We start from the raw sequence: 25,279 nt of genomic DNA, 5'->3' as shown, positions 1-25,279 counted from the left end.
GGAGCTTCACAAATCATGTTAAACCCAGATTTGGCTCAAACAAGGGACTAAACACGTTTCGCAATTATGCCACATCAATGTGGAACGCCCTACCCACAGCTGTAAAGGAATGTGAATCACTACCCACCTTCAAAACCGCTCTCAAAGAGCACCTACGGGAGGCTGCTATTCGAAACTGGCCCCTGTAAATGTCCAAACCCAACCCCCTCCAATGTACAGTCCCCCCCCCCCCCCCCACCTACCCAACCCTCTCCAATGTACAGTCTCCCCCCCACCTACTCAATCCCCCCCACCCTCCTCCAATGTACAGTTTCTTCCCCCTCAAATGTATATAATCTCAAATGTTTATAATGTATACGCTCTTTTTAGAAACTATGTCTATTAATCAGAGTTTCCAACGCCAGGGTCTATATGACAGGCGTTGTACTCAGTACTGTATATTTGTCGATCTGGTATGTCATAAATGTTGGATGTAACAGTACTGTCTATCTGCATGTCATTGGGTTCTATGAAAGGCGCTATATAAATTTGATCTATTATTATTATTATTATTATTATTATTATTATTATTATTATTATTATTATTATTATTATTATTATTATTATTATTATTATATTATGATGAATTGAACATGCCAAATGGGGGACCCTGATGTAAACAAGACGAAAGTCTTTCTCTGGTCTGCATCCCCTTAACCCATTCTGCAATCTGTTAATACAATTTTCAATCAATCAATCAATCAATCAATCAATCAATCAATCAATCAATCAAATCAATCTCTCCCATGAGCTCAAAATACCGGAAGTATTGCTGTTGTTCTAGCACCACGGCACATGTATCGCTGCGTAGCGCTGTTGAACGCACCTCTAGTAACCAAGGCAATGACGCTTTCCCCCCTAGTCAAACACACCAGAGAGCTAGGCTAGCAAATCTGCCCAGATAATCTTCTAAGATATCCATTTGAAACACTTAATCGAGTTGCATTTTTAAGTAACATAGCTGTGATTTTAAAGTCTTTCTAGCTCATAACCATTAGCTGTCAGTGTGTTAGTTGCATGTCCTAAAGGCAGAGGGAAAACGAGGACAGGGTTTGGTGTGTAATTACTAATTAGCCTGCCTGCTAGCCGCGATGGTGAGTAACGTTAACGTTATCTGCTATTCTTCCAACCCAACCGTTTACTTATGACAAATGTGCTTGCTAAAGTGTTAGGTGCTCGTGCTGTAACATTAACGGGCTAAGTAGATAGCTAACGTTCTATTGCTTGCTCAAACCATAACGTTGTCGAGGCTATAACGTTACTGAAATGAGCTTCTCCACATAACGTTAACTATAAGCTCAGGCCCAGTTAACGTTACAGGTATCTCCTGTAGCTAGCTAAGTTAGCTGTGACTGTGAGTACAAGCAGAGATAGTCTGGGTTAATTATATGTTCTCACTATATTGACTCTGCCTTTCATTTCATGTGTTATCCAATGTCATCTCAACTCCTGCTCTCTCTCCACGTAGGCTGAATTGGGTTTTAATGAACACCACCAGAATGAAGTCATCAACTACATGCGATTTGCACGCTCCAAGAGGGTCCTGAGACTGAAGACCATTGACTCATGCTTTGAGGAACTCAAGGACAGCAGGTGAGTGACGTGTGTCACACAGTTTAAAATCTTCGGTGCCAATGCTTATTGTGAAAAATAGAAAGGTGGTGTTCACTTTAAACATCTGATAGACCTTTGTTATTGTGTGTGTGTGTGTGTGTGGTGCGACTATGCTTGCACCTCATGGTACCAAAGTACCTCAAAGGCGCTAAAAACAAGATTACAAACATCACAAAACAAACTGGTCAGACGTCTACTTGACCTTACCCCTAGAACCCACCTCACCCCTGCCCACTTTGACAACCTAGGATGGCTTAGAGTAGACGACAGAGTACAGCAACTTGCAATGGGCCTGGTCTACAAGATACACTATACGACTAAGGTACCCATGTACATGTCAAAATACTTCCCAAAGGTCAGTGAATACTACGACCACAACACCAGAGGAAGCTCAACAAATCATGTTAAACCCAGATTCGGCTCAAACAAGGGACTAAACACGTTTCGCAATTATGCCACATCAATGTGGAACGCCCTACCCAAAGCTGTAAAGGAATGTGAATCCCTACCCACATTCAAAACTGCTCTTAAAGAGCACCTACGGGAGGCTGCAATTCAAAACTGGCCACCGTAAATGTCCAACCCCCCCCGCCCCCACCCCCTCCTAATAGACAGTCTCCTCCCCACCGCATGTATATATTCTCTCCCCGCCGTATGTATATTTCTCTCCCACCCACCCACCCCCTCCAAATGTACAGTCTCCTCCCCACCGTATATATATATTCTCTCCCCACCGTATGTATATTTTGCTCCCACCCACCCACCCACCCCCTCCTAATGTACAGTCCCCTCCCCATCATATGTATATACTCTGTCAGGATCTATGGGTAACAGTACTGTATATTTGAATATCGTATATGTCACAAAATGTAACAGTACTAAATACCTGTATGTCATGAATGTCCCTATGCCATAAATGTCATGTATGTTGTGTATGTCATAAATGTCACTATGAATTGAAAATGGGGGACCCTGATGTAAACAAGACAAACATCTTTCTCTGGTCTGCATCCCCTTAACAATTGTGTGTATTGAGCCGTACTGTATTGTACCCATTCTGCAATCTGTTAAATAAAGTTTTCATTCATTCATTCATTCATTCATTCATTCATTGTTGATTGATTGATTGATTGAACATTTTATTAACAGATTGCAGAATGGGTACGGTACGGTACAGTACAGCTCAATACACACAATTGTTAAGGGGATGCAGACCAGAGAAAGACTTTCATCTTGTTTACATCAGGGTCCCCCATTTTCAATTCATCATAACATATATGACATACAGACAGTACTGTTACATCTATACATTTATGACATACCAGATTTACAAATACAGTACTGTTTTTGATACAAGAAGGGTCTAAAAAAAGAGAGTATATACATTTGACGAAGAAACTGTACATTGGAGGAGGTTGGTAGGGTGGAGGGGGGGGGGGGGGTTCGGTAGGTGGGGGGGAAACTGTACATTGGAGGTGGGGGGGGGGGGGGGGGGGGTGGTAACTGTACATTGGATTATCAACTAAACCTAACTGTGTGTGTGTGGTGTGCACGTGCACCTGCAGACTGGTGGAGGAAACGTTTACAGTGGATGAGGTGACGGAGATGCTGGACGGCCTGCAGGCGGTGGTGCGTGGGGAGGTGGAGACTGAGCTCATCAACACAGCCCACACTAACGTGCTCCTACTCAGGCAGCTCTTCTCCCAGGCTGAGAAGTTCTACCTCAGGCTGCAGACTGACATCTCGGAGCTGGAGAACAGGTGGGCTTTCAGGAGGGCTGGGGCTTGTCCGTGTCGCGTCATAACATTTGTATCAAATTATATACCGTATGATATGGTAGCTGCTAGCCAGGGCTGGGCGATGAATCAAGTTTCAATTTCAATTATGATTTTTGTCTTCCCACAATCATGAAAACAAGATAATCGAGATAAAACCATTATTGTGCTATACGGCCCTGCTCCCACCCCCACCCCCCCGAGTTTCAGCTTGTGTTGAGAGGGAGGAGGGAGTCACAGGCAGCACGTTTATCCAGTTATTTTGAAACGTCGTGATTTCAATAAAAATAATTGTGTTTATGATTTTTGCCATAATGAAGCAGCCCTAGTAGCTGTTCAATATCAACAAAACGTACCACTGCCACATCAAGGTGGGAACTCACACAGGTCTCTTTCACACAACGGGGCCCGATGTTCCACCCCCCCTGATGATCCCCCGAATAAAAGCAGAAGCCACTTCCTTCAGCGCATGTCGTTAGTTTTGGTGTATAAGGCACGCACCAAGGTCATTGCCATGCCACACAATCCAGCTGTTCTTTAACATACCTGTGGTTTCCTGCTCTGTGACTTGCCGTTGGCCTGAACCATAGTTCTTGTGACCTGTTAAAAAAAACGTCAGTCTGTCACACAGAGCATGTGTTAACATCCGATTTTCTACCAAAGATATTCCAACAGCCATGTGAGGTTTTGTGTCAAAAGCAGAGCACTGTAGATTTGAGCATGGTTTTTCATTTGGTGAAATGGTATTCTGCTTCTCTTGTTAATTGTTGTTTAACCATTTTGGTAGCCTATGCATTAGGGATGGGGGGTATACCGATTCATACACTGGTAGTAATCTGTGCTAGTATAAATGAACTAGAGCTGGGCCGTTAACGGCGTTAACGTGCTGCGTTAACGCTATACTAGTATCGCGCGATAATATAATTAACGCATTAATCTAACATTTTTTTTTTTTTTTTTACCTTTATTTACCCAGGGTAGGTTCGCTGAGCACAGATGCTCTTTTTCAGGAACGCCCTGCTTCACATTCACACAGTTCCATTCACACCTGGGAGCTGCCCAGTACAACCACAGTTGACACCATTGGCCACTGAGCAACTCCACTGGAGCAGTTGATTCAAGCCATGTCACATAGTTCAAGTTTGAAATTATTCTTTCTGTTTTGCTCCTGAGAGTGTGCTAGATACTGTACTGTACTGGTAATATTATTTATTTGTGTTAACTTCTGAATAAAACAACTTATTAAACACAAGTACATCTTATTGAACATTATTTTGATATTTCATTACCAATTATCATAGCAAAACAGCTTTTTCAAACAGTCTGTAATGCATTTTGGAAACGGGAGATGGGATCATGGTGTAATGGGCCACCTGGCCTGAGAAACATAAGGAGGAAAGAAAAAGTAAGGACTTACTTCTGGTCATTATTTGGGTAGAACACACATATTTTGAATGCCATCGGCAGGTTTTTTTTTTTTTTTTTTAGCCATTTTAATCTAGATTAATCTAGATTAAATCCAGGATTGCAGATAGATTAATCTAGATTAAAAAAATGTATCTATGCCCACCTTAATGAACCCTTATCATTTCTAGCGGTTGGGTATACTGTTGGGAGACCTGGGCCCAGGAGTTCAAAACTTTTAATCCCACGGGCGGCTAAGTGGCGCAGTGGGCAAGGCGCTCGCCACTAACGCAGGAGATGCTGGGTTCGAGCCCAGCTCTCTGCGTTGCTTCCGGCTTGGCTGGTCGTTCATACTAATACAATTGGCAGTATTAGGGGGTGGGAAAGCCGGTGGGTGGGGATTGGATGTTGTGGACAGCGACTCCTACAGGTCGGTTGGTGCGCCTGTACAGCAGAATAAGGAAGTATCGGGGGCAGTGTGAGCCTCCCACGCGTTACTCCTCACCACTGAGAGATCGTGCTGTACAGGTGAAAAGATGCGACGGCTGCCTCCTCGAGTACCGGAGGGGACACGTGATGCAAGGCTTCGTCCACATTGCAGCCGACCAGTGGGAGGCATGGTCTAGCAACGTTCGAGACAGGGGAGAGAAGAATTGGATAATACGAAATTGGGATGGGAGAAAAATTGAAAAATGGGGAGAAAAAGTAGATAAAAAAAATATATATATTTTTTTTATCCACTTTTTCTCCCATTTTTCTATATTTTCTCCCATCCCAATTTTTCGTATCATCCAATTCAACCCTCCCCTGTCACGGACGCTGTTTCTTGCCTCCCACAAGCCGGCTGCAATGTGGACTAAGTCATACATAGCACAAGTCCCCTCCGGTACCTGAGGTAACAGCAGTCGCATCTTTTCACCTGCGCAGCTCGATCTCTCAGTGGCGAGGAGTAACGCGTGGGAGGCTCACGCTGCCCCCGACACTTCCTGATTCTACTGCGCAGGCGCACCAACCGACCTGTAGGAGTCGCTGTCCACAACGCCCGATCCCCACCCATCAGTTTCCCACCCCCTAATACGGCCAATGTGTATTAGTACGGACGACCAGCTAAACTGAAAGCAAATGTGGAGCGCTGGGCTCGAACTGACGAGCCCAGCGTTTCCAGCATTTCGTGGCGAGCGCCTTGCCCACTACGCCACGTAGCCGCCCATAAAAAAAAAAAACGTTTAATCCCTATCTGATTGGATCAGATTGGGATTTTGGGTAGTTCAAAACCAAAAAACAGGATCCAAGGATCAAATCCAAGCTTTAATCTGGATCAAATCTTCAAAACGGGTAGTTCAAACCGACAACACAGGATTGGGATCAGTTTGATCCCAAAAAACTGGATTATCTTGATCCCACCAGAGGGGTGGATTTCCAGTGGATTACCAGAGCAAAATGTACTATACAAATTATAAAAAAATATGTTACAATATAAATAAAATGGCAAAGTTTGTTAACTGAAATAATACAATATTTTAGCCTTCATGGCAAATCAATTTAATCTTTTTATCTTTTGGTCACATTTGTGGGGGCCTATTTTGTTTTCAACCAAATGCTGATAAAAGTATCACAACAAAGATTGTCAATCACAAATGTAATTTAGATTAAAGAAAAAATATCTTCAACAAAAAAAAGTCCATCGGTCATCACTCATCACCTTCAGCAAACTGAAACCTCACTTAGAATTCAGCCCGTCAAAGCACGCCTGGATGATCAGCTGCCTTTGAATTAATGTTTTTTTGTTGTTACCCTAGTGGGAGTATTTTTCTTATTACAATTCCATTGTGATTTTATCAATATAATTGGACATTATAGATGTCTCTGCAATGTGGTCCTTGTCATCCTTTTTTTTTTTTTTTTCTTCTCATATCCACTAGATGGAGATCGGTAGGATTAAAGCACTGATATTCAGGATCTAGTAATCTTGAAAAGTCTGAATCTGGATCAGGGTGATCCTATCCTGGATTGCTTTGAAATACCGGGACAAAATCTGGCCGAGTTGTCTGATCCTGGATCACAAAAAATGGGATTTAAAAAATCAAATCGGATCAGATAGGGATTAAAAGTTTTGAACTCCTGGGCCCAGGTGACCATTAGCTTTGGCTCAAATACCAAAGAGACTGTTGCCTCTGCTCTGTACTTCTAAGTTTAAACTTTTACATTTATTTTCTTTGTTTTTATTGTACTGTATCACCAAATCAAATTCCTGTGTGCATTGTGCATTTGGCGAATAAAGCTATTCTGAAAAGTTGTACGTTGCACAATATGAATATTATATAGGCTAATAATTGCACTCTTCGTCAAACCTTTTGTCTATTGGGATTGCACAATGAGTCTTGAACAAAGGATTTGACAAGTCTCAATGCAGTCTGTGTAACATGTAGGCTACTCAAGTAAACACAATTATTTGCATGTGAATTTATCTCTAAATAAACTAAAGAAGAACCATAGACAGAATACATACAAAAGCAAACAAAGAAACAAACTATAAGGGCTTGGTATCCATTCAAGATCAATACAGGTCAAGTACAGAGAATGTATTTCCTCATAGGCTCAGCCAGTTTATATTGTGCAATGAAACGGGTAACACGTGTATTCTAGAATAAAAGGGAATAATTGCACTCTTGAAACCCACAACGAGAAAATAGCAAAGTGACATTGATTCAACGTTGAAATTACATCAGAATCATCATTTTGGCTGAGGTTAAAAATCGAATTAAAATGTGATAGTGCAACTATCCAAAATCTATATAATTATATTAAATTCAGGCCATATTGCTCACCCCTACTTTGTATTCTCTACTGTCATTTAAGCATGACTGAGAGGAGTTACTTGTGGTATTGTAGTCTGTGGTAACAAAGGAAAATACTATGAGACGAAACAAAAAAGAAATTCAGCATTACTACCCCCAGGCCTGCCAAGAACGTCCTACAGCACTTTTATTTAATAAGCGTGGATGCAGACGGAGCGTAAAAAAAATATGTATCTCATTTTAAGATGCTATCGGCACTGTCTTTGTCCTCTTGACAATGTGCCAGAAAACGTATTAGCACTCTGGATTTACCACCGCCGGCACATTCATCATCTGGTCTTGGAAACAGAAGGGATGGTAAACACAATAGCAGTTCACACAGTGGCACAAGGGAGATGAATCACTAATGAAATGTAAGACGAAAACCAGCCTCACAAAACACACTGGCTTACTTGAGAAAGTTAAACGCACAATTGGGAGCAATGAAATGGAACGATGATGTAATATGTTGCCAGGTGTGTGAGCGGCCCATCCCTCTATTTGCCGATGAGATATTAATTCAGCCTGCATCGCTTGAGCATTGATCCTTGGTATACGAAGACAAATGACATTTAGAACACAATTCACAACTTCTAAAGTGAGATTATCCGATGACCCTTTAACCTTTGACCCTAGCCTTGAGAAATGCACGTGTTTTGAAAAAGTATTTTTAGTTTGTATGTTTGTAGGTGCGTTGCTTTTTTTCTTGTTCTTTCCACCGCCTTCGTTTCGCCAGTGTCTATTTGGGCATCAGAACAGAAGTAAGGACAACACCCCGTGCAATAGATCTCTGTATGTTCCAATAGGATAGGGGCCTGTACTGTGTGGTGCACTACTGCGGATGAGGGGGGGGCTCTCTCTCTCTCTCTCTCCTCTCTCTCTCTCTAAGAATCTAACATACAGTACTGTTACATTTGTGATTGATTGATTGATTGAACATTTTATTAACAGATTGCAGAATGGGTACAGTACAGCTCAATACACACAATTGTTAACCTTCTGTGTATTGTCTCAGTGAAAGTGTTAACCGTTTGGTAGTGTGGCAGTGAAAGGGTTAACAATTGTGTGTATTGCGCTGTACTGTAAAATGTTCAAATCAATCAATCACAAATGTAATAGTACTGTACTAATGTCTCAGTAACACGTAGAGAGAGCGGGAGAGATCCCCCCCCTCATCCGCATGCGCAGTAGTGCACCGCACAGTACAGGCCCCCAACGCACAGTACAGGCCCCTGCCTGCAGATTTATCCTACTCGTATGTTCAGCAGCTGTTTTAAACCACATGTAAGCATTGCAGACAAATGCTTTGTTCACCACAATCTAATATTTAAACCATCGCTAAAAAGACGATGGGCATCACGTGCTTAACCCGTATGTAGTATTTTGTTTAAAAAAAAAATGTATCCACTTTTTCTCCTCCTGTTTTTCTCCCATCCCAATTTAGTCATTATGCCAATTCCCCCCCTCCCCTTCCTGGTCATTGCTCGCATGTGCCCCCCACTGGTCGGTCTAGGGAGCCCTGAAGTCTATCAGATGCTTCCTCCGAGACATAGGAGACAGTCAGCAGCATCTTTTCACCTGCCAGCACGGAAGTAGTATTGTGTTTCTTGTGCGAGTTATGGGCTTTTAGTTTCATGTTTGACATTGGGCTGAATATTGTTTGGCTTTAGTACATTATTGGGTTGCAGACGGTTGATGTTAAATGTTTTGGCTTGTAGTACAGAAGTCCACTTTTTACCCAGATTTGTTTTGCCTTCAAGGAGCTCGCCAACATTATTTATTTAGCACAAATTAATGGGAGCTGACACGGACCTGCTAGCCTAGCTGTCGGCCAAAAACACCTCTCCTGGTTTTTAAGCTAGGCTAGTGGTCTGTATCCATTAATTTGTGCTAAGCCAGGCTAGCTTGCAGCCGGATAGCTTTCTACTGAATGCACAATAATAGAACCTACTCGGTGAGTCTAGCCAACTTCTCCCAGCAAGCCAACCTCACCTGTGGGGTCTCACAGGGTTCAATCCTGGCACCCATCCTCTTCAATCTTTACATGCTCCTCCTCAGTCAAATCATCACTCGGCACAATATCTCCTTCCACTGCTACGCCAATGATACCCAGATATACCTCCCACTCACAACAGCTGACTCCACCGGCCTAGACCGCCTGAAGACCTGCCTAGGCAACATAAAGGAGTGGATGTCACAAAACCACCTGCAGTTAAATGAGAGCAATGGGGAGATCATTCTGTTTGGCACCCCCACCTCAGTCACTCAGCTCCAGAAACATGGGAAGTCTCTCCTCCTTGGTGAAACCCAATGTGAGAAACCTTGGGGGGTCTTATTTGACTCGGATCTCAACTTCAACCAGCAAGTGAGATCAGTGGTACAGTCCTGTTTCTTCCAACTGCACATCACCTCAAAAATCAAGTCCTTCCTCTCCCCCAGCGACCTTCATAAAGTCATCATCATGCTAATTTTCTCATGACTGGACTACTGCAATTCCCTCTACTCTGGTCTTCCAGACAACCATCTTCCCCTTCCAGCGAGTTCAAAATGCTGCTGCCAGGCCGGTCTCAGGCACCAGAATGAGGGACCACATCTCCCCAGTCCTTGTCTCTCTCCATTGGCTCCCAGTGAGGAAGAGAATCAAATTGAAAACCATGTTTGTTTACAAAGCCCTCAGTGGTCTACATTGAGGAACTCTTGGTCAAACCCGTCAGCTCCAGGTCCCTCAGATCAAATGACCAACTGTGTCTGAGGGTCCCATGGGCCAAACTGGTGACAAAGGGTTTCCGGGCCTTAGCAGTGATGGCGCAGACACTGTGGAATAAGCTCCCTCTCAACTAGGGATGTCCGATATTATCGGCCTACCGATATTGGCATAAAAATGTGATATCGGAAAATATCGGTATCTGTTTTCAATTTTTTTTTTTATCTTTTTTTAATTTGTATTTTTTTACATTTCTATAACCTTTATTTACCCAGGCAAGCAAGTAAGAACAAATTCTGATTTTATTTATTGTCAAAAGTATGCATAATGTTATGTTAATTCCACAACAAGACATATGTAATGTTAATTACCTGAAATTGTTCAGTTTTTTGGGGGGGGAAACCCTGCATATATCGGTATCGGTTGATATCGGTATCGGAAATTAAGAGTTGGACAATATCGGAATATCGGTATCGGTAAAAAAGCCAATATCGAGCATCCCTACTCTCAACATCAAGTCTGCCAACACCGTACAGACATTCAAGGCCTTGCTTAAAACCCACCTTTTCGCTCTAGATGATGTCTGAGTGTGTCTGAGGTGTACTTGTGTTCTCTGTCTGCCTGGTTCCCTGTCTCCATTGTCCTGTCTGTGCCCCGTACCGATGTAAAAATTGGCAGAGGGGGCGCATTATAAATTAAAATATCATATCATATCACAGAGAGGAAATTGGTATCTATCTTCTTGACTCTGGAGAAGACGGTAAAAGCATTTCCCATAATGTCGGCGTGCTCCTTTAACATGATATAGAATCCATGAACCCTTTTATTTTTTAACATTATCTCTCCTTTCTCCTCTGCATCATTTCCCTTGGCCAACCATCCCTCCATCATGCTACCTCCGCAGGGAGCTGTTAGAGCAAGTGGCTGAGTTTGAGAAGACCGACTTCAAAATGACCAATAAAGTAAGTACCGGCCGCTGTCATGCCGACCCGTGTCCACCCTGATGATGCACCTCTTCTGAGAGAGTAGCTGATGTGCTCAGATGAGCTACAGCACGTGAGCACGGCTTCACAGCATCTAAAATGCAATGCTGCAGTTACCATAATACTATTATGGTATGTATCTTTTCAACAATTCATACAACTTCCTGGAATCTGGGGAACATCTTTGTAAAAAAAATTTGCAAAGAAACTAGTATAAATATAATTGTATTTATTTTCCACCACCTTGTATTGACCACGTTGTTTTTGGTGGGTGTAACACAAGCCACATTTTAAATGAATTATTCTCCTCCCTGCCTGGCTACCCCACACCCCCAAGAGTAAACCACTTATATTAGGTAGGCAGTGTTCCTGTTTCCAAAAGCACAACTAATTGATTAATTAAGGCCAATTTATTACTTAATGAATCAATTGTGTGTGCTGACAGCAATCATTCTGAACAGCTTGTTTACAGAAGCCAGTAGGTTTCCCTCCCTATGTAAATTTGCGTGTCAAAAGGATTCTTCTTAGTCTTTCACACCTTTGTCACACTTCAGGTAAGTTATTCGGTTTCACACACAGGGTTGATATAATACCTTTTATTTTTTTGTCATGCAGTGCTGCCTTCCAGTATTCTTGTACTACATGTTGTGCGATTCACACCTTGCACTGAAAAGTACATATAATTTTTACATAATGTAAAAAAAAATGTCGGCTCCTCTCTGAGTCATGCTTGTACAATTAAGACTAGTCTGATATATTATATTTTCTGTACTATTATTTGCATTCAGCAGTAGATTATACAGAATCCAATTTAAGAAATCAAGAATTGTATCTTAAATGATTAAAACATACAATTGTGTGAATGATGTTGGGTTTTGTTGTGGTATATGTTTGATGTTTAAAGTATCCCCTTGTAAATATTCACTTGTCATTTTTAATGCATGTTTGCTGTGTCCTCAGGCAAACCAAGAGACTAACAAACCCAAGTTAGCGCCACTCAATGAAGGTGGAGGAGTGTCTGAACTTCTCAACAAGGTAATACAAAAAACTCTAAATGTAACCAATGTAAGGTAGGATGTAAGAGTTGGAACTGGACTATTACATTGATATGGCCGTATACACTTAAAATCTTTCTTCCTTCAGGAGATAACGAAACTACAAGAAGAAAATGACAAACTTAAAGCCAGGCTCCGGACTTTGGAATCCCAGGTACAAAACCCAACATAATTATTTTTAAATGTTGACTGCATTCTCCTGGGCCTAACGCTCTTATATTCCACTTGAAGGATAATTCTAGTTATTTTCAACCTAGCCCTTTTCTTCTATTATGTGACATCATGCTGATTCGATTCTGAACCAAAAACCCATCAATTGGACAACAAATGAGCAAGTTGGCTGCAATTCAATTGAATGTCAGTTCACTTTGGGTGTAACAAGATACAAGAAAGATACCTTTATTGCCACACAAGCAGGTTGGTGGTATTTGTGTTCGGTACAGAGTGTTTGAAGCTCTGGATATACATAAAACAGGAACATGGATACATTTACCCCCCCCCCCTCCCAGCAATAAATACAGCACAACATGACACAACACAACATAACCCATGGAAGAGACTAGTCCATCTGGTCAGGAGCTTGGTTAGTGTAAGGGGGAGAGGGGGGCCAAGGGAGTTCAGGGTCTGAATGGCTTTTGGAAAGGGCTCACACCAGCATTTTATTGCCTCACAAAGTCAAAACCCCATTTATTGTCTTTTATTGTAGATTCTTATAACATTAGCCTACTTTATCTCCAGTGTAAGTTGTTATGCTCCAACCTCTCTTGCAGCAGGGAGCACGCCTAAGAGTAGACCCATACTGCCGAGACTTAACTTTTAAGTGTTGCCATTACCATTTATTCTGCTATTACAATAAATGGTTCAACTAATGAAGTGTGTGATTCCTGGCAGAAATGCAATTTTGGTAGAAACCGATCGGTGTGACGCAAGGTGGTAGGAAAACTAGGTTTCTATGATGAAATATCGGCAGAATAATCATTTTAACACCATGTACAACTATAAGTAATTTGTTGTTCTTTTTTAGGCTATGAGTGCACTGGATGACAGAACCAAGGCAGAGAGAGCTCTGAAGGACCTCCAGAAGGTCCAAGGAGAACATCAGGTACAGCTGAGTCCAGTTTGCAGCTCGTTTCATCTAGTGTTTTTTTATGAATGTGTTGTCTCACTGCTGCTCATCTAGTCTGTTTGTTTATGAATGTGTTATGCCTCACTGCTGCTCTCATCTAGTCTGTTTGTTTATGAATGTGTTATGCCTCACTGCTGCTCTCATCTAGTCTGTTTGTTCATGAATGTGTTATTCCTAACTGCTGCTCTCATCTAGTCTGTTTGTTTATGAATGTGTTAAGTCTCACTGCTGCTCTCATCTAGTCTGTTTGTTTATGAATGTGTTAAGCCTCACTGCTGCTCATCTAGTCTGTTTGTTTATGAATGTGTTATTCCTAACTGCTGCTCTCATCTAGTCTGTTTGTTTATGAATGTGTTAAGTCTCACTGCTGTTCATCTAGTCTGTTTGTTTATGAATGTGTTAAGTCTCACTGCTGCTCTCATCTAGTCTGTTTGTTTATGAATGTGTTAAGCCTCACTGCTGTTCATTCTAGTCTGTTTGTTTATGAATGTGTTATTCCTAACTGCTGCTCTCATCTAGTCTGTTTGTTTATGAATGTGTTAAGTCTCACTGCTGCTCATCTAGTCTGTTTGTTTATGAATGTGTTATGCCTCACTGCTGCTCATCTAGTCTGTTTGTTTATGAATGTGTTATTCCTAACTGCTGCTCTCATCTAGTCTGTTTGTTTATGAATGTGTTAAGCCTCACTGCTGTTCATCTAGTCTGTTTGTTTATGAATGTGTTATTCCTAACTGCTGCTCTCATCTAGTCTGTTTGTTTATGAATGTGTTAAGCCTCACTGCTGTTCATTCTAGTCTGTTTGTTTATGAATGTGTTATTCCTAACTGCTGCTCTCATCTAGTCTGTTTGTTTATGAATGTGTTAAGCCTCACTGCTGCTCATCTAGTCTGTTTGTTTATGAATGTGTTATTCCTAACTGCTGCTCTCATCTAGTCTGTTTGTTTATGAATGTGTTAAGTCTCACTGCTGTTCATCTAGTCTGTTTGTTTATGAATGTGTTATGCCTCACTGCTTCTCTCGTGCTTTACCACTTTTTCTGTCTTCTGTTTCATTCACTATGATTTCTGAACAATTGCTGTTGTTTTGATTTTCTTTGCTAACTTGGACCTGGCAATGGTACGTATTCATCTGATCGAGGTGCTTCTTTTTCACTCTTACTTAATAGCGTGTCTGTCTGCACACGAGTGCGTATGTGTGTGTGTGAATAAACTAGGGATGGGTGATAATAATCGTTTGTGGGGATTAAAGTCAACTTTTGTAACGTGGTTGTTACTTTATTGAGAATTTCAATGGTGGAAATGAAAAATGTGTGGAGAGCTGTTCCTGCCTGGCCTCTGGCCTGCATGCGCTGTTGTGTTGTTATACTACCGTGGCTCAGTAGCTGGCTGCAACGTAGCCCTGTGTCAAACTTCAAGAAATCTGAATCAAACTTGTCTCATGTGGGACAAGTGGACCAGCGTTATCCTGCCGTGGCACCATGTCCACAAGTCTGACTTGTTAAAAAAAAAGAAAAAAGCATCTGTTTATTCAACAAGTGAGGATGACGGACCTGGCCAGTCAAATTAGCCTAGCATGATAAGTGTAAGTTCCATGGAGTGCCAGATGCCGCGATGAGAATTATTTTCTTTTTTCACCCGTCATCTATTCTAACCTTTGTGAATGTGGGTACGCATTCGCTCAAACCACCCACCGACTAAATGACTGTTGAAAAGTGAACTTGTGCACATCTCTAGAGTAAACATTCAACCTTCCATGCCAAACTGTCCTATCATGTTTTTGTTTTCCCTCCAAGCTGACGGCCTGTTCCCAGGAGATCAACTGTCTGGAGGACACTGTGTCGGCTCTGAAGGAGGACTACCAGAAGTCCCTCAGCGCCAATGCTGTGTCCCAGAAGGACATGCAGGAGAACCTGGTCTCCGCCAAACATGACCTGCTGCGGGTGCAGGAGCAGCTGACCCTGGCAGAGAAGGTACTGCGTGTCCCCTGCTCTCTTCGCTTGCCCACACACCCCCCACACACACACACACTAACCAATCCAATGCACTTACTTCCTACAATGGTCTCTAACTACACACCCTCAAGACCCCTACGCTCTGCATCTTCTGGCCGCCTCAGATCTACTCCTATCCAAGCTCCCGGAGGGTCATCAAAGAGAAGCCGCCTATTCTCAGTCCTTGCCCCACAATGGTGGAATGAACTACCCATCCCAGTTAGGACAGCCGAATCCCGTCCAATCTTTCGCCGTCGACTAAAGACTCACTTCTTCAACCATTATCTGAAATGATAAAAAAAAAAAAAAAAAAAAATCTAACCCCGACTAACCTTAATGTCATGCACTTGTCCTAATAAACTAACCTACACTGTAACACGCAACACTTTGATGAACATTGTTACTCAGCTGATAGAGTTATACCCTTCTTGCTGTCTTGTCGCACAGAACTTGTAAGTCGCTTTGGATAAAAGCGTCAGCTAAATGACTAAATGTAAATGTAAATGTACAGTATACTGTAGGTCTTGGGAATGTGATGTAACATCACAAAGCCGCCATCGGTAGAGGATCACTCCGGTTGACTGTGTGTGTTGACGGGCAGATTTTTGCAATACAAGAAGGTCTGGAAGTCTTGTTGTGTGAAAATCTGCCACAGTAAATCTCACGACCATCATGGGAGAAACCTCCACCCTGCTGTTTCTCCAATCCCTACTAGGGTTGAGTACCGTTCACATTTCGGTACCCGACGATAATTTTTTTCGGTACTTAACTCTCTGTAATAAAAATATATATTTAATTTCAGTTGTAAAAAATGTGTCCAAACAATTTCAACACTGTTATTTATTTGGAACATTTTGTTATTTATTGTTGTAACACACCACGCAAAATAAATCTTGTATTGTGTTTTTAACCTCTTAACAGGCGCCCCCAAAAGTGGCCGTTTTAGTTTTTGAGGACTGCATAGTTTTTTTGCAAACCGAAATACTATACTTTTATACTTATAGCACATGCATAAGCCTGGTCTCTTTTGAAAGTTACCATTTTGGAGTTTCTGATACAATAAGAAAATTAGCAAGCACTTTTAGTGCTAAGGAAATAGAGTAACATAGGTCTGAACTTGAGTTGTAGAAAAACCTGTTACTCACGTTTTTCTGTAGTAGTTGCAATATCCAGAAGTAGTATTTCCAAAAAGATTGGTATGAGCTGGAAGATACTGGGTCCATAGCCTGAAGATTTATATAGTACATGTCCAAATTTCATAAAAATCCGTTCAGAAATGAGTGATTAGGAGCGATTTTGGTAAACTGGGAGAAAAAAAAGCTCTGCCGGTTTCAGTTTTCTCATTGACTCCAATGCATTCCGTGTTTTTTTCTCTTCCTGTTTTCACTTGTGACTTTTCACCTAGATCCCTGATTTTCTCATCCCCACGTGGGGTATCATTGGAAAGCCACACTCATTGGTTACAACCCTGTCTAATAGTTTTCGAGATCACCAAATGATTGACAGAGCTAGTCGGGAGTCAGGGGTGGTATTTGGAAAAAAATAAAAGTCTGCCGTGTACTTTGGCGCACGCCTCACATATCGGCATGTAACTCGAGAACCGCTGAACGGATTTTGTCGCCTGAAACGGAAATTGACAGGCAACAAATAGGGCTTTAATACGATATATATATATATATATATATATTGTATTTAAAAAATGCACACCCGAGCCGCTAGAGGTCAGCAAAGTGGCGCGTTGCACCGGTGGGCAAATCGTCCTCAAGAGGGCCCGGGACCGGTGCACGTTAAATGTTTAAATATCAACATTATCTGGCCATGGGCGGCTAGGTGGTGCAGTGGGCAAGGCGCTCACCACCAATGCAGAAGACGCTGGGTTCGAGCCCAGCTCTCCGCATTGCATTCAGCTTTGCTGGTCGTTCATACTAATACATTTGGCAGTATTAGGGGGTGGGAAGCTGATGGGTGGGGATCGGACGTTGTGGACAGCGACTCCTACAGGTCGGTTGGTGCGCCTGCGCAGTAGAATCAGGAAGCGACGGGGGCGGCATCCCTCCAAAGCGCAGACCCCCGACGCTGAAAGATCGCGCTGTGCAGGTGAAAAGATGCGACGGAGGGGAGCTCCAGTAGCTCACCGCGTACCTCGGACGCTATTTCGGCGTCGGGGACAACCGTGCGCGTCACGGATCTGGGGTACACGAGTTCGACTCCCGGACTCGCCGTATTTTCTCAGAGTGTCTTTCCCCCGATCTATACCCCATTCAACCTGTTTCTGTCGGTCATGCTTGACCAGAAAAAGCGATAAACGCTAAAAGAACCAGCTGACTGGTCAAAGTTTTAAAAAAAAAGAAAAGATGCGACGGCTGCTACCTCGAGTACCGGAGGGGACTCGTGCAATGTATGGCTTCGTCCACATTACAGCCGGCTTGTGGGAGGCATGGCCAAACAGCGTTCGAGACAGGGGAGGGTAGAATTGGACGATACGAAATTGGGATGGGAGAAAAATAGAAAATGGGAGAAAAAGTAGATAAAAAAAAAAAAAAAAAAAAACATTATCTGGCCATCGTCCGTAAACATTATCAAACTCCTCTGACCTTAACCCACGAAGGATGGCGACCAGCGTCCGTAGCAACATGCGTAGCAACCGCCTCCACTTCCCACCCACTTCCGGAGCCATATTGCGCCGATGCAATCAACTTGCAAGTGCTCTTTTAATGGTGTGTGTGTGGCTATGTGTGTTTAGGAGTTGGAGAAGAAGTTCCAGCAGACTGCAGCCTACCGCAACATGAAGGAGATCCTGACCAAGAAGAACGAGCAGATCAAAGAGATCAGAAAACGACTGCAGAGGTGAGTTGAGTGGAGCTGCCCTGCTCAGCCTAACGGTACCGGGTTTATGGGACAGAACAATGGAGACGACAACACACAGTCTTTCCTGCGGTGACAGGCTCCGGTGACTCTGTACCGGTGACCAGTGGGCTAGTGCATATCTGGGTCGCAGGAAACGTCATACGATTTCCGAATACGAATTAGGTCTTTTTTAGGCTATAGGGAGGATAGGGTGGGGTGACAACAATATTTTGGTCAAGCCCTTTAAATGTAATACTTTTACAATCATAGGTGAATCATATCACAGTTTTCTTTCTTCCTAACGCACACCAATGCTTTCCCTTTCAGATACGAGTCAGACGAATGAGGCTCATCACAGACGTACCAGGCGAGATCGGGGGTGGGGGTAAGAAGGGACCAAAATCTGCAACTGTGGAAGAGACCAGTTATTCTATCGCTCTATTGATTGATTGATTGAAAACTTTATTAACAGATTGCAGAATGGGTACAATACAATACGGCTCAATACAAACAACTGCTAAGAGGATGACTTGGAGAGAGACAGAAAGAGATGCTTCCATGAAGAATTGTTTTGTCACGCGGCTTTATCCAGCATCATAAGTAGAGATGGGTTACGTTAGTAGAGGAGACTCAAGTAAGACGAAAGGTAGGCTTGAGGCTGTTGGGTCAAGTGATGATTAATTCAGGCCTTCTTCATCTGTGCTTTTATTTCTTTTGAATGTTCTGTCTCAATTCAAGTTCAATGGGACATAGTATGTACCAATTCAACATGTATACAACTTTGAATCTGTAGAACTTGTGTGTTGAGCTTTTAGCAAAGAAACTAGTCTAAATCTAATTTAAATTATTTATTTTCCCCTTGAACACATTGTTATTTTGGTGGGTGTAGCAACACATTTTGCCACCTATTAACACATGATTTCCATCCCTGCCTGGCTACCCCACACCCAAGAGTAAAAATCCTTTACAAACTGTGTTAGTACATTAGCTAGGCAGTGTTCCTGGCTCCAAAAAGCACAGCTAATTGATTAATTAAAGCTAATATATCGCTTGCGACCTCCTCGTGATATCACAACAAGCGATAATTCTCAACAGCTTGTTTAGGCTTCTTAACCTTAATCCTCTTAACTTCAAACCCCGGCCAAAACGGCAAGGAGTATCTATGTAATTTCACCCCTAGCCCCTAAATAACATTTCAGACCAACATTTACCATAATATGTCCCCTTTAGGTTTCCCTCACTGCACTCTGCAGTACAAGTACAACAGGGAGGTGTAGTCTGACGTCACTACTACACCTCCCTATAGGGTTACAAGTGCAGCATGCCCCACTTTTAAAGAGGCCTTGTACATTTTTGCTGAACAGGGAAGGTGCTGCCTGCCTTAAGCTTTGCAGTCTTATCTGTATGACGGGTTTAGGCTAATCATAGTTCTATGGCACCATGAATGAATTATCGCCTTCTTTCACAATGGCATGTTCATCTGTCTTTGATTTTATAGTTCCAGAGAGGACTCAAAGGTTCCACACTAATCTATTTATCGATAGCAAAACAACTGTCTGGTGAAGGGATTCAACCCTTTTGAGCTCCCACTCACAATATGCCATTTAGTATTTATTTAGCTAAACTCACATTCCATTGACCATATTCACACGGTGGCAAAGGAATCCCAACCTGAGAATGGCATAAAAGCAAAATGGCCACCGCATGAACATGGTCAATAGCATCTTGGAGGCAAGTTTACAACGAGAGGAATGGAAGATTTGACACGTTCACTTCATTGCGTACTTTAATATATTTTTATTGCATATCGAATGTGTCAAGAATAGTGATTGAGAAAGATATTTCCCTAATAGAGAGTGTGCATAGAATATTTTTATCTGAAAACGGTGTACTTTTTATTATTGTCATGGTTGATTGTAATGTACAAGACAAACTATATCTGATTCGGTCCGTGATGTGATGCTCTTGTAGAGTATGATACATTACGTATATCACACTAGACGTGCATTTGTTTGTATTGTGCAAAGTGTAGGGTAATAAAGGCTGTTACCAAAACAAGATTTATTTTCCTTTTTTCCCCCTATGGTCAGCATCACAATCACTTAAGACATCAAGCCAAAAGAAATAAACTATTAAACAATATAATGCCTCAATTGAACATAGACATTGACAGACATAAGTCATGTATATTGTGTTATTTATAGGGATGCACCGATCCAACCTTTTCAGTCCCGATACCGATACCTGGGCTTTGGGTATCGGCCGATACAGAGTACTGATCCAATACCCATTGTTCAATTAATAAACTATGCCTCACTGTGTGGAAGAGACTTGGATCATTATTTTGTGCAAGGCAACATCAGGCTTGACTTAAAACATTACTTTACTAACTTAGTGAAACAAAATGTAACAAATGAACACATAGATATAAATGTACTGAATTATTATTTATTTTATTTATTATTATTTTCTCAGTTTCAGTTTATTTTAAAAAGGACAGTACACATTAATAAACATTTCTGTAAATGTGTCAGTTTTAGCCAGCTGCCTAATTAGCAACTGTAGTCCTTTTGGCAAGATGTTATAAGACCGACAATACACCTAGAACAGAAGCATTCAAAGTAAAACACAGTATTTACAACACAATCCAACATAATAGTAAAAGCAATAATAAAATACACAATGAACTGATTAAAAGTGATTACATGTTTGATTGGTTAATAACCAGGTCTTGAGTTTTTTTTTGTAAAGGTGTGGTAGGTAGCACAGTGTCTTATTTCAGTTGGTAGGATGTTCCAGAACTGAGTGGCTCTGACTACAAAACAGGACTGACTGAAGGAGCTGGACCTAAACGGCACAGTACAGTCCCCTCTCTGGGTAGATCTTGAGGACCTATTATGAGATGTTTTTTGTTTGACAAAAGTACTGAGAGGTGGAGGGGCCTTGCCATTTAAGATATTGAACAGTAGGCAGGCATCAGTGTATTTTGTCAGGTTTTCCCAGCTGATGATTCTGTATTTGCTGAGGATGTGACAGTGGTGGTAAGTATATGGTTTTCGGTCCAGCACCTTGAGGGCCTGCTTATACAGAGAGAGAATGGGTGTCATGGTTGTGTTTTTTTGCATGGGTCCAGCTAGTCATACAGTACATGAGATGGGAAATGATCATTGCGTTCACATAGAGAAGGGCAGCAGTAGATGTTAAACAGTTCCTCATGAATCTGAAATTTGACAAGTTATATTTGGCAGTCTGTTACTCTTTTTACCTGCTTTTTGAAAGATAATGTAGAGTCGAGGATAATACCAAGATATTTAAATTGAGAGACTACTTGAATTGGCTCTCCAGCAACAAACACTCCAGGATTATCAGATGTTGAATTGGATTTTGTGAAATACATACAAACTGTCTTCTTCACATTAAGACACAGTTGACAGTTGAGACTCTGTGAGCCAATTGTTGACATTCACCAGTGTTCGAATTATGTGGGGGCCAATGGGGGCTCAGCCCCATAGATAGTCTGAGCCCCCATTGTCAACAACCCCTGTGGGGGTCTCTCAAAAAATGTATATATATATTTTTTTTTTCAATGTACGAATTAGTATTATTTATGTTACCTAAATAAATTGTTAATGGATCATATTTTTCTTTTCAGTTTTTAAAATAACCGAATGTTAATTATTGGAATAGGCTGCGTTTCACATCCAAGCCACAATGCGTCGCCCATGAGCGTGTCTAATGCTACTCCAACCCATTTGGTGAAGAAGAAGCAGCAAGCTTAACGTGATGTTCCTGGTCTGGTCCTCATGTCCTGCAACTGCGACTCAAGTAAAAAGTTAACGGTACACCACATGCCGCCGAAAAAAAGGCTTAACCCGCCACAAGGCTGGACAGCTTCGTCTTTATAAAAAGGCCAAAGACTAATGCTGTTAGCGCAGCAGCTAGCAGCACTACTGCAGTTGACACTGCTAGTAGTGTTACCATGGCTGCCACTGCCAGACCCGAGTCTCCACTAGACCACAATGCTGGGGACCGAGTCAGTGGACCTTATGGAAAACTAAATACAGCTGGTTATTTGCCAAGGAGGTAAATGGAGGTAAATGCTGCCAGCATTATCGCTTGAGTGCCAGCGCTTTAGTCAATGAGAGGACGGGGATATTTGCGAACGCATAAACTATATCTTAAATTATGGCTATGTGTCTAATACGACTGTCGCTTATCAATGACTTGCTTGCAGTCAACATGTACGAAACGGATTGTTTTTTCATCAGTACATTTCCGTTTTATACCGTTTTGAATAAGAGTATAGTTTTGAAGATTTCTAGTGATTCCAGAAAAATCTGCGATAATAGCTCTTTAGTGGAATACACAAAACACGTTGTAATTTTTTGGCCTATTTATGAATCGTTTTCAAATAAACGCTAGATTATCGATAGTATATGTGTACTTATGCTCGCTAGAGAAGCGGGCTGAAAAATCGATTATCCATGACCTGGTCAGCGCTAATGTCATATACACACATAGGGGACACGTTGTGAACGCTGTGGAAAAAAAACTGATTAACCCAATACTGGTAATATAGATTCCTTACCTTAGTTCAGATGTTCTGCAAAAAGATTATTCCAATTCCTGATCGCCATTCCAAATATCGATCACGTTTATTGATCCAACGTTAAACCTCGAAACAGATAATCCACGCTGCTTTCGGTTGCCTCAATGAATGCAATAGTCTCAGGTTACATGGCTCAGAAGTAAAATGTGTAATCCGGAGTATTTTTTTCTCATGCATTTCCATTGACTCCAATCCAATGGGTGCAATACCTTCGAGGTCAGAGCCAGTCCCAATTATAACTTGAGGCTGGATGGATGAAAAATGAATGGATATTGCTAATAAAATAAATAACGATTAAATAACGAGATTTCTCATCATTGGAACTCAACGCATGGCGGCCAACAACGAGATTTCTCGTTGCTGGCACCCAATGTGTTAAGTGCCATACAACTATTTATTTTCCATTTTATTTTTGTTAGTTTTTGATTTATAAGTGCAGAGACAAATAAATGTTCATTCAAGTTAATAAATTTGGTCTAATTTTTCAAATTAAATTGTTGTATTTTATCGGATGCAAATAAGTAAATATAGCATTATATATCAGAGGTGAGTAAGAAAATGAACAAATATTGATGGTTAAGAATGAGTCTGAATAATGACATCACACAATAGTCTAATGATTAGACTGTTGTGTGATGTGATTGATTGATTGATTGAAAACTGTAACAGATTGCAGAATGGGCACAATACGTACGGCTCAATACACACAATTGTTAAGGGGATGCAGACCAGAGAAAGACTTTCGTCTTGTTTACATCAGGGTCCCCCATTTTCAATTCATAATGACATTTATGACATACACAACATACAGATATACAGATATATATCATGACATTTATGACATACATGACATACAGATATACAGTACTGTTAAACAGATCCTAACAGAAAATATATACATACGAGGGGGAGGAAACTGTACATTAGGAGGGGGTGGGTGGGTGTGTGGGAGGGGGGGTTTGGACATTTATCGGGGCCAGTTTCATTAGTTTATTAGTATTAGACTCTAATCCTAATGAGATATTCCTCTAAATATGATTTGAAAACGGCCACAATTTCAGTAAAAAAAAGATTCAGGAGGCCCCCATAGCTCTCAGGTGATAACTCTAATCCTGACATTCACCATTGCAGTGTTTAGTTTAACAGATGCCAGTTCTTTAGTTTTTGCATGAATATAGATAACGTTGTCATCGGCATACATTTGAACTTCACACTGTGCAAACAGACGGAAGATCATTTATAAATAAACTAAAAATAGGATAAATAAATATAAATAAATAAATAATAAATCAAATTGGAGAGGCCTGAAGATGGATACCTGGGGCACACCCATTGCATTGCTCATAAAGGGTGATGTTTCACCTCTGACCCTAACACATTGAATTCTATCAGCAAGACAAGACTTCACCCAGTTCAGCACGCCAATAGAAAAATTATAGTTAGAAAGTTTGCAAAGGAGTATCTAATGACTAACGGTGTCAAATGCCTTCTTAAAATCTAAGAATATGGCACTGACAACACCTCCTTTGTCCATCTTTTGTTTAATATTCTCTAGGAAGAAGCAGTTGGCTGTCTCGTGGAGTGGTTTGTCTGAAAGCCAAACTGCATTGGGTGCAGACTAGAGTGTACGTAGCTGTTCAATAATGCATTTTTCAGCAACTTTTGAGATAACAGGCAAGATACTGATTGGCCTATAGTTACTCACTATTCTTGAGTCTCCTGATTTAAAGACTGGTACAACAATGGCTGTCTTCCAGTCATTATGATATTTATATTCTTTAATAGAGGCTTTTTTTTTTAGAAAAAGTGAGTCCAGACCAAATACAGCTTTAGACTTAGAGCTTTTGAGGAATTTCAGAATTTAGCTAATTTGGGCTTCAGTGACCTCCATTAAAGAAAACACTGGCTGGGATTCATCTATCAGATGTGAAATAAGTGGTCCTGTTTGACTGTTGGGCATTATCATCCTAACAGAGTTCACAAAATAGGAGTTGAAAAGAGTTGCAATTTGTACTGGTTCTTTAATCAGGGAGCCATTCTCTTTAATTTCAAGCTGTTTTGTTGATCTTTGACTGCTGCCTGATAACCTTTTCAAATTGTCCCAGATTTGTTTTGGTTTTCCCTTAGCTTCACTCAACATATTTACAAAGAAGGTTGCTTTAGCAGCTTTGATAACTTTTATGACCCTGTTTCTTAAGGAAGCAAAGATTTGTCTATCTGATTTTGTTGTATTTGTAATTGTATCTAGGAACATGCGTGTGCGTGTGAATCCACATTGTTCCCATATACTAGGTCC

The 25,279-nt window shown here is 41.4% G+C and overlaps 1 protein-coding gene across 1 annotated transcript; it reads left to right on the top strand.

Moving 5' to 3' along the window:
- The first annotated feature begins 916 nt into the window (after positions 1 to 916).
- Positions 917 to 20,391, top strand: lztfl1 (leucine zipper transcription factor-like 1). The gene is made up of 10 exons (XM_084326618.1): positions 917 to 1,133; positions 1,508 to 1,632; positions 3,219 to 3,413; positions 11,278 to 11,335; positions 12,317 to 12,391; positions 12,500 to 12,565; positions 13,436 to 13,513; positions 15,330 to 15,506; positions 18,271 to 18,374; positions 18,702 to 20,391. Exons 1-10 carry the CDS (start codon positions 1,131 to 1,133, stop codon positions 18,718 to 18,720), a joined length of 900 nt encoding a protein of 299 aa, XP_084182744.1. The 5' UTR covers positions 917 to 1,130; the 3' UTR covers positions 18,721 to 20,391.
- The last annotated feature ends 4,888 nt before the right edge of the window (positions 20,392 to 25,279 follow it).

Source organism: Notolepis coatsorum (genome assembly GCF_963971535.1).
Source record: "Notolepis coatsorum genome assembly, chromosome: 12".
In the NCBI taxonomy this organism is placed as follows: domain Eukaryota; kingdom Metazoa; phylum Chordata; class Actinopteri; order Aulopiformes; family Paralepididae; genus Notolepis; species Notolepis coatsorum.
Note: the sequence above shows the minus strand (reverse complement) of the source record. Positions and strands in the feature narration are given on the sequence as shown.

Coding starts and splice junctions, on each gene's coding strand:
- lztfl1 (XM_084326618.1), top strand. Junction 12,392..12,499: donor TGTCTGAACTTCTCAACAAG/GTAATACAAAAA, acceptor TTCTTCCTTCAG/GAGATAACGAAACTACAAGA. Junction 13,514..15,329: donor AGGTCCAAGGAGAACATCAG/GTACAGCTGAGT, acceptor TTTCCCTCCAAG/CTGACGGCCTGTTCCCAGGA.